At 42.9% G+C, this 9,818-nt stretch overlaps 1 protein-coding gene across 1 annotated transcript in view; it reads left to right on the forward strand.

Annotated features, from left to right (window-relative positions):
• The window catches only part of BLVRA (biliverdin reductase A), a 29,122-nt gene that overhangs the window by 9,696 nt on the left and 9,608 nt on the right, over window positions 1-9,818 (forward strand). The window contains exon 2 of the mRNA XM_009081860.1: window positions 9,055-9,182. Coding sequence (XP_009080108.1) covers window positions 9,064-9,182 — 119 coding nt within the window. The 5' untranslated portion in view covers window positions 9,055-9,063. The remainder of the gene's footprint in view (window positions 1-9,054; window positions 9,183-9,818) is intronic.

Here is a 9,818-nt window from a genome sequence, read left to right on the forward strand (position 1 = left end):
TCTTTAGGCCCTCTGAAGAAGAAAGAGCTTGTAGAAAGGACTGCAGTAACTGGCAGGAAAATTCAGGGACAGATGTAGCAATTGAGAAAATATTTCAGAACATTTTCCTGTAATTGTTCATCATCACTTTCAGTTGTATTGCAGCAAAAGCTTGAAACTGGAGTAGAGTTTACCTGCAAAATACTTGCAAATTTATCAAGTGAGGTGGAAAAGTCTCTTCTTCCATTGGTGACACAGCAAAAACAAAACGAGCAGCATAAGGGAGAGGAAGGGAATGGGCTAAGATTCTTGGCCGTGTCTCAGCTCCCTGCCCTGTCAGCTATACCTCTTGTGATTAGCTCTGAGTAACGTTTCCTCAGAATGCAGGTGTGGATAAATAGTCCTCCACTTACTATTTTAACAGAATGTGAAAAGCTCTAAATTTTAAGAAGCGTAAGAGTCAGCACAAAACAGCATTATCTTTGTATGAAATAGGTGTTTAAGCAGAGTCTCAATAGTTAGTGTTCAGCCACTTAGCTGTGCAGAGACTTTACTCTGGGGGTTTTATTGCTCTGCAGTGAAGCCAGGGGACATGGTTCATGGTCCCCAGGGACCCAGCAGAGTCCAGCTTCGTGATAGATGTCATGTTTCTGTGGGTGTTAAGTCAAAACAGTGGTGGAGGATGTGTTTCATGCCTTTTTTTGTACTTTTCCTCTGTGAGTTAGTACCATTTTTATCTCTACTTGAGGTTATTTTCTCAGGCACAGATTGGTACTGTAGCAATTGTTTGATCCCTGGAAAATTAGGTTCTGTGAATTGCTGATAGCTCTAAAACATAGCTCCTCTCCTGAATGGACTTTACTCCAAAGTAATTGACTTGTTGCTTGTTAAAACACTCTTCTTCTAGCACTGCCTCAAATTCACTTTCAAAAATTGTTATAGCACATTAAAGCCCGAAAGACATTTTGGGGACTTTGTGTGGCTCTTTGCTTTAGGCATATGCTAATTGACCACATACAAGCAGCTTTTTGGTTAAAAAGTAGCTGTGATGAAGTTGCAGCTATGTGCTAGTTGTTTCTTTAGCTGCCAGAAGTTTCACAAGACTTTCTGTAATTCATTCCAGAGTAGTTCCTGGAAACTTATAAGTAAGGGTTTGATTTTTTTTTTATTATTATTTTTCCCAATGGGATATTTATATAATATAAAAAGTGCAGTCCTTCATGTCTTCCTCATGCCCCAAAGCAGGCTCAGTTCTTTCTTGAATAGTTTCAGCCTTAGTGGTGTAGGTATATCGAAATGTAATTTGGCTCTCAGATTTCAAGCCTGATTGAAGACTTAGCTTCTCTACACATCTCTGGAACCCTTCTGAAAAGTCTTATTTGCCTTTGGTTTTCCTCTTTAGACTAGCAACCAAATCTGAACCACAAAGGGTGAATACAGACAAGAGAACAGGAAAATGGTCATTCATATCTATGCATGTACATCACAGAACTTCTGATTCAGTCCTCCACAGGGTGGAATATGTCACACATTAAAAACAGGTCTTCAGATTCTCTCAGTATTTCTCATGGTTTTAGATTACTTTTATGAAATGATTTTGCTTCAAGTATGAAGTTGCAAGCTATGGAGAGCAGCCTTGCTGTGATGGGACTCAGGTCCACTGCAGACTTTAGAGTTAGCAGATTTAGCTTGCAGAACTATGTCTTAATGAAAGTTTTCCTTCTGCCCAGTTATTAATACTGGAGACAGCACCTCCTTTATTATCAGCCCTCCACTGTATAGAGTAAAGGCACTTGTTTGGCAACTGTAACACCATCTGGCTATATCTCAATGTAACTGTATCAACTTCAGCTTTGGAAGCCAGCTGAAAAAATACAATTTAATTGGAAAAACTGCATATGAATGTAAAACAGTGCAGGTGTATTGTTCAAATGACATTTAAAAGCCAGGAAGAAAAGTACCCTCTGGCTGTTTCCAAAGTACACTGGTGCCAGTCAGGATGAGAGACTGTTTTCTGCCAGCAAACCTCTGTGAGAGTTGGTGCCTTGAAGTTATAACTCAGGAGAGCCTACGTGCCAGCCAGGAGACTGTGGCCTGGGTTGTGATAGCCAGAGAGATGGATGTGAGAGATGAAGAGGCACTGGCAAGCACTGATATTTAAGAATGTATCTAACAGCTCTCAAGGAAAATGTATACATTGCTCTACAACTTCTAAGTGCTGCCGTTTTCCTCTGAAATGTGGAGACTGTAAATGGTCTTGGCAGGTCTTCAAGAAAATTTCTGATTCTCATTTTATGTTCAATTATTATTTTGAAGAGAAGTAGCAAAGAGTGTTGGGGGTTGCCTTCCAGACTCTCTTTTTTGCAGAATTTGCTTTTCTCTCTAGGTTGCAGCAAAGGCAGAGCAAAAACAATCCAACATGTTAGCATTCTAACAATAATTTTCTTTGCCTTCATTTGTTGTGCTGGTTTGAAAGCACAAAAAAATTTGCCTTTTTCTTCAATTTCTGCCTTTAGTTAGGATTAGTAAGGCCTGTGTTGGATCTACTTCTAGGAGGTACTTCAGCACATATGGAGGTTAAGTGCAAAAGTGTTTTCTGCAGAACAGAGGGTCTTTATGCCTTTGAATAGGCTGCTAAATTGGAGCATTTGTGATTTTTTCTCTTTTAAAAAACACTAACAGAAGCCACTCTGTTGGCTCCTGCTTTCTCTGCTCCAGGCAGATGTTTCTTGCTAAGAGTAGACAATGGGAGTAAGATGTGGTGGCACAGGCTGTAGCATGTACCAACACCCTGAGTATAGCATCTTCCAGCTCTGGGGATTTGAAATCAGAGAGTTAGGGCTGAAATGAACCTCAAATTTTCAGCTTGTTTATTTTACTGTGACTTCTGCTGTCTGTCTGGTGTTCCCCTGAAAACTTTTATTGAGGAAGCTTTTGCAACCCTCATCTCAGGGCTTTGCTGTGGTAAAAGACAAAACATTTTGTGTGGTGTCTAATCCACAAGACTGCTCTGGAAAACTTGCTCAGTCCAACCTGGTTTATGTTAGGGGAAAATATCAGGCTGAATCCAACAGCCTGAAAGGGACAAAACTGTGCAGTTCCATGACCCCTGGTCCAATCAGTATTTAGGCTGAAAACATATTCCCAGTCAGCACACGCATGCAGAGCACACACCTTTGCCTCAGTTCAGTGGGGACCCTTGGTGAGTCTGCAGGGCTGCATGTAACCCAGCCAGGGCAGGTGCTGCTGGGTTCTGGGAGGCATTCCTCAGTCACAGTGTGTGAGCATGAAGGACATCTCTTATTAATCTTCTCACCAACCCTTTTGCTTTCACACAGCCAGTTAGGAAAGGGTGGACAAAATGCTTTTGGACATGGGTTGATGTGCTGCTGTATCACTTATGGTACAATTTTTATTTTTTTCAGTATGACAGGAGCCAAAGTTCAGCAACCTTGAAAATGCCTCTGAAATCTTTTTGTCAAAACCTTAACCAAGATCAGTGATGTTAAGAAAAAGACATGAAAGGCAGTCACAGCAGTTCATGATTTGGGCTTCCTACTTCATCATTTTTGTACTTGAAAGATAGCTGTAGCTGTTATCTTCATGTAAGAGTTTGAAATAAAGAAGTAAATTTCTATATATTCATCTGGACTTGCAGACGAGTATTCTCTGTTTTGCTTTTACCTGGGTTGTAACAGTTCTAAAAAACATCTAATTTACGTTTCTCCCTGAGCAGCTGCAGATTTCATTGTGTGAGCAAAATGAGGGTAATAAAAAGCTGCAGTAGGGATGCAAACATAGCAATTTTCTCTTAGCTGTGTGCATAAGCAAAGGTTCGGTAATATACATTTAGTAGCTGTCTCTTTCCCAACAGATACCAAATTAGCCAGCAAACCTTTGACCTGGACCGAATGGTTGGTTGCTATGGCAACAGGTTGCATAGTAACAGTTTTTGTTCTTAGGTTGAAATCCTCTTGCTTCTCTTAGATATGACTTTTGAAGAGGTCAGAAGGTGTTCGTCAGATGAAACTAGGAAGATTTTTTCAAAGGAGAGGAAAAAATATTGAAGTTCAGCAACCTGAGCATCTGCAGAGAGGTGTTCTTAGCTCATTGAAGAAGGTAGTCAGCTTCCTCACTTTCTTCACTTTGTTGAAGCAGAGGTCAGGACCTAATTGGTAAAATAAAAACAGTTCTTGGAAACAAGATTACTGTAGGAGGTTCAGGGGAGTTTGTTTGCTGTGTGATTCAAACTCCAAATCCCACTGAAGGCAATAGGCAAATATTAACAGCTTAACACTCCACTAACCTTGATAATGTCTGCTTTTAAAGTAAGCTCCTGATCAGCTATTTTCAAGCTGGACTGCTTCTAAACCTCTGCTGACCAGGTCCTGTGCACACTGGAGCCCTATATGAATATAAATTTTAAAGAATTGCAGCATATGCTTCAGAAGAGCAGGTATTTTGGCTTTTTGGTGGCTCTACTTGGCAAGTTCTTATGGCAGATTGCCCCAGGGGCCCAGAGGGGCAGAGGCTGATTTACAGGCATGACCTCCCCAGAGCACAGGTGCCTCACTTCACTGTGAGAAGGAAGCAGAACCAAGCATGGCAGAAAGCTGGCATGGATCAGCAGGGACCTCCTGTCTGCACTCCAACACAGAACCCCAATGCTTTCACTAGTAAGGTCTGTCCTCAGACCTTCAGGGTTTCTGAGTCTCTGGGAATGTAGCGTTACCCACAGTAGAGGAAGACAGTGATATAGCTCTTGGATGTACAGAAGTCCCTGGCAGCACACACAGTACATCCAAGAGTGCTAGGGACTTGATTGATGTCACTGCAAAGCCACCTGGCAATCAGGAGAGGCTCCTGATGACTGGAAAAGGGCAAGTATTGCCCTTATTTTCAATGCTGTTAAATGTCTTTATCAGCTACCTGGACAATAGGCTGGAGTGTGGCTTTGGTAAGTCTGGATGAAATCAAGCTGGGGGGTGTGATCAATACACCAAAGGGGCCTAGACAGGCTGGTGAAACAGCAAACAGGAATATCATGAGGTTCAGCAAAGGCAAATGTAGAATAACATGCATATTTTACATAATGCATGTAAAATAATGCACCAGTACAGGTTGGGGACTGCCTGGCTGGGGTCAGAAAGTGCTCTGCAGATACTGGTGGACAAGTTGAACCTTGGGCCACAACATGCTTTTCTGGCAAAGAAAGCCAATCATGTCTTAGAATGCATTTGCAAGAGTTGCTGACAGGACCTGGCTACATCCATCTGCAGTGCTATGTCCAGGTTTTTGTATCCTGATACAAGAAATAAGTTCAAGGATCACCTCCTCTGAGCTCAGGAGCAATGAATCCTAGCAAAGAGGGAGTCAGGCAAAAACACCAGGAGGTCTGTGTGGATGAGCAAGGAGCCCCTGTGCAAACTCAAACACCAAATGGAAACCTACAGAACATGGAAGCAGGGACAGGTAGCATGGGAGGAGCACAGAGAGACTGTTTGAGCAGCCAGGGATCAGATTAGGAAAGCTAAACCCCTGATAGAATTAAAGCAGACCAGAGATGTCTAGGGCAATAAGAAAAGCTTCTATAGGTATGATAACAGGATGACTAGGGAAAATGTGATCCCTCTCTGGAAGGAAATGGGAGACCTAGTTACCTAGGATATGGAGAAGTCTGGGGTACACAGCAACCTTTTTTCCTTCATCTTCACTGGCAAGTGCTCCAGCCATACCTCTGGAGTTGCAGAAGGCAAAGGCAGGGACTGAGAGAGTGAAGAACTGCCTACTGTAGATGTTTGTGAACCTGATCTTCTCCTAAGGAACTTGAAGGTGCACAAATACATGGGACCTGATGAGATGCATCTGTGGATCCTGAGGGAACTGACAGATGGTGGTTCTGTCAGAAAAAATGGTTCCTGACATATTTGGTGACCTACGATGGGATTAAAGTGTTGGTGGATAGCGAAGAGCAACTGATGCCATATACCTGGTTTTGTGCAAAGCATTTGACACTGTCCCACACAACATCCTTGTCTCTAAACTGAAGAGACGTGGATTTGGTGAATGGACCACTTGGTGGATTAGAAATTGGTTGGATGGTTGCACTCAACAGCACAACGTCCAAGTGGAGAGCAGTGACGAGTAGTGTTCCTCAGGGTTCAGTATTGGGACTGACACTGTTTAACATCTTTGTCAGTGATGTGTACAATGGGATCAAGTGTACCCTCAGCAAGTTTGCCAGTGACACCAAGCTGTATGGTGTGGTCAAGATGCTGGAGGGAAGGGATGATGCCATCCAGAGAGACCTTTAGAGGCTCAAGAAGTGGCCTGTGTGAACTTCGTGGAGTTCAACAAGGTGAAGTGCAAGGTCCTGCAGTCTGGATTGGAGCAATCCCAAGTGCAAATACAGGCCAGGCAGAGAATGGATTGGTTGATGAAGAACTCAACATCACCTGGCAATGTGTGCCTTGCAGTCCAGAAAGCCAGCTGTATGCCGAGCTGCATCAAAAGGAGTGTGGCCAGCACATTGAGGGAGGAGATTCTACCCCTCTACTCTGCTCTTGTGAGACCCCTTGGAGTACTGCATTCAGGTCTGGGGCCCCCAACATAAGAAGGGGGTCTAGAAGAGGGCCACAAAGATGTTAAGAAGGCTGAATTCTCCTGTGAAAATGATATGAGAGAATTGGGTCTGTTCAGACTGGAGAAGAGAAGATTCTGGGGAGACCTTATAGCTGCCTTTCAGTACCTAAAGGATGCTACAAGAGAGCTGGAGAGAGACTTTTAACAGGGACTGTAGTGATAGGACAAGGGGGAATGGCTTTAGATTAGACGTGAGGAAGAAATTCTTTACTGTGAGGGTGTTGAGGCACTGGAAGAGGTTGCCAAGAGAAGCTGTGGATGACCCATCCCTGGAAGTGTTCAAGGCCAGACTGCCTGGGCCCTGAGCACCCTGGTCTAGTGGAAGGTGTCCCTGTCTGTTGTGGGGGTTATCAATATTAGTTCAACCCAAATTATTCTGTAATTCTCTGATGAAATACAGGAGTGAGTCCTGTGGAGAGCCATGAAGATGTCAGGGGGTTTGAGGAGATGATGAATGAGGAGATGCTTAGGGAACTGAGTTCGTCCAGCTTCCAGAAAAGAAGGATAAAGGGGATTATTATTGATGCCTACAGCTTTCTGGTGGGAGAATGTAGAGGAAGTGGAGCCACACAGTTTTGGGAGATGTGCAGTGAAATAACAAATGGCAACACGGGAAACTTGTGTAGGTACTAAGAAGCTCTTAATGTGAGGGTGGTCAAATGCTGCAGAAGGGGCCCTGTGAGGTGGGAGGATTGCCAGCTGTGGGGACAGTCAGAGCTCAGCATGGCCCTGGTGTGCCTGAGTGGGGTTTGGATCAGGTGACCTTCTAAGACTCCTTCCAGCTGAGATTCTGTAAGTCTTGGTCTCTTTTCTCTTTGGCCATAGAGAAAAGCAAGCGCAACTGAGAGCCCAGACCAGAACTGTTCCTGTGGGTGGTACTGAAAATGGGTTCTGTGCTTATGTAGCCCTCTTTTTCCCACTCTCTCTCAGCCCTGCACACCTCTCTTCCCTGGTGAACAGTGTCATCATGTTATACCTCAAATATTGGATAATGAAATGTCACTTGTAATTCCCCTAGAGAACTCTTCAATACACCACTCCTTTCTCCTTTTATATGAAACATGCTGCTCTGTTTTACCTTCGTACACTTTTGGCATATATAAATTGAGTGAAGTTCAGCACTGACAGGAATATATATGTAGGCAGGAGCTTATGGGAAAACAAAATCCAGACATGGCATCTGATTGGAGAAATTTGTTTTTTGGGGTTTTTTTTAGTTTGTACCAGTCGGTGTAATTTCTTAGCAGCTGCCAACCTCTCATACTGTCAGAACAGTCACTTACAGCTGTGTTGCTGCACTGTGATCCTGTCAGACATGAGGCACAAGGAGAAGTGAAGTGGGTTTGTCTGTTTATCCACTTCCGTCTCAAAAGGATGTGAAGAGCTGCAGCCATGTAATAGTGTAAACAAACAAAAGAGTTCACTCAGGTGAAGGGACTGGCAGTAGCAGAAAGGAGGAGACTGAAACAGAAGAAACAGAGTTTGAAGGGATGCTTTCATGGGATGGAAGGAACAGAAAAATGAAGAGGCTCTGACTTGATTTGTATTAGGACAGTTTTCCTGTAAATCACTTGACAGTGTTGCTAGTCCTCAGGGTGCTGGAACAGTGCAGGTTTGAAAGGTTACACCAGTTAGCCCATGCTTCTGCAAATCAATAGCAAATCATAAAACCAGCATAAGAATTAATTATCAATGGTCCAGCAGCCTGGCCAGGGAGTGCAATACCTGTCTCACCCTCTGTATGATGCAGTTGTGGCAGGAATGGACATTTGGGAGATGTAAATATTGAGGTCATGCCCACTTGCCATTAAAGGGGTGGCAGAGCTTTCTTTGTGTATGAAAATGTCAAGGAAACATTGACCAGATTATCAGATGGCTGGTTACAGCTTGACATTGTAGGATGTGCCAGCAGTTACATGGGGTAAGAAAATATGGTCTTTGCTTCCTGTCCCAAAGTATTCCAGGTATGCTGCTGTGCACTGTGACTGTCTATGTGGCACCCCATGGCAGGCCATGCTGCAGACACTCAGGAAGTCAGCAGGGTTTATATAAAGCTCTGCTGGGTTTGCAAAACCTTTTGGCTCCTTTCCAGCATGGAAGCAGTGATATAAATAGAAGAATCTCTCACTTTTGAAGTCTGCTTTCTATTCACAGAAAGGAAGAACTTTGCCAGAACTGTGATTTTATAGCTGTAAAATACAAGTCTCATGACAGGCTGAACCACTTGACCACATTTCAATGGGATATGAATGAGCACAGTTGCTTATAGCATCACATCTCTGTTAGCTGGTTGCTGACATCCGAATAAGGTTTGGCCGTATGAAAGTGGAGTTCAAGAATAATCCATTCTCCCACCTTCCATCCCAGATGCTCATCTCCCTGCTAAAAGAAAAAGAAAAAAAAGGTGTTTTGGTTTTTTTTTCCTTTGGACAGATTGGCAAAATGTTTGGGACAGTGGTGGTTGGAGTTGGAATTGCTGGCTTAGCACGAATCCGAGACTTGATGAATCCAATGCCTTCCAGCCCTTCTGAGCACCTGAAACTCTTTGGATTTGTATCCAGGTTAGAAATTTCATCTTAGCATGTCTGATAATATATATAATATAATGTTTCTTTCTTCTGGTGCACTTATCTTTCCATGTGGAGGACTGTTATCTGAGGGGGCAAAAATGAATAGCCAAAGTTTTATAGTTCTCTTATAATTAAGACTGTCTGAGAAGGGAAAGTTTGTGTAAATATGCCTGTCATTCTGAGTGGCAGCTCAGAAAACTTTGCAAGAGGGAACAAATAGATTACCTTAGTGAGATACCTTTCAGAAATGCCTGAAATAAATACTGAGAGATGTTCTTGCTTTAGGATCTGTGTGCTAAAAATAAATTGCAATTTTGTCTAACGGAAATTTGCTGCAGGTTTAAGGTAATGCAGACAATAATTACACTAATGAGCCAGTGTCTACATGACACTGGTAGAAATGTTTAAAAAAATAAGGTTTACAGAGTTTAAAAAAGGTTTTTTACAAAAACATATGTTGTAAAGCTCCAAATACTCCCTCTCCACCATAAGATTCTAGTATTTTTTTAAACCAGGTGTGGAACCTGTAGATACCTTTAAAGAAAATCCCATGATTTGGTACATACAATAAGGCTGCATCTTAGAGAGCAAGAGGTTTTCTCACTGGGTGGGAGCTGCGGAAATTTA

This window comes from Acanthisitta chloris, unplaced genomic scaffold, assembly GCF_000695815.1.
Source record: "Acanthisitta chloris isolate BGI_N310 unplaced genomic scaffold, ASM69581v1 scaffold809, whole genome shotgun sequence".
NCBI classification, from domain to species: Eukaryota; Metazoa; Chordata; class Aves; order Passeriformes; family Acanthisittidae; genus Acanthisitta; species Acanthisitta chloris.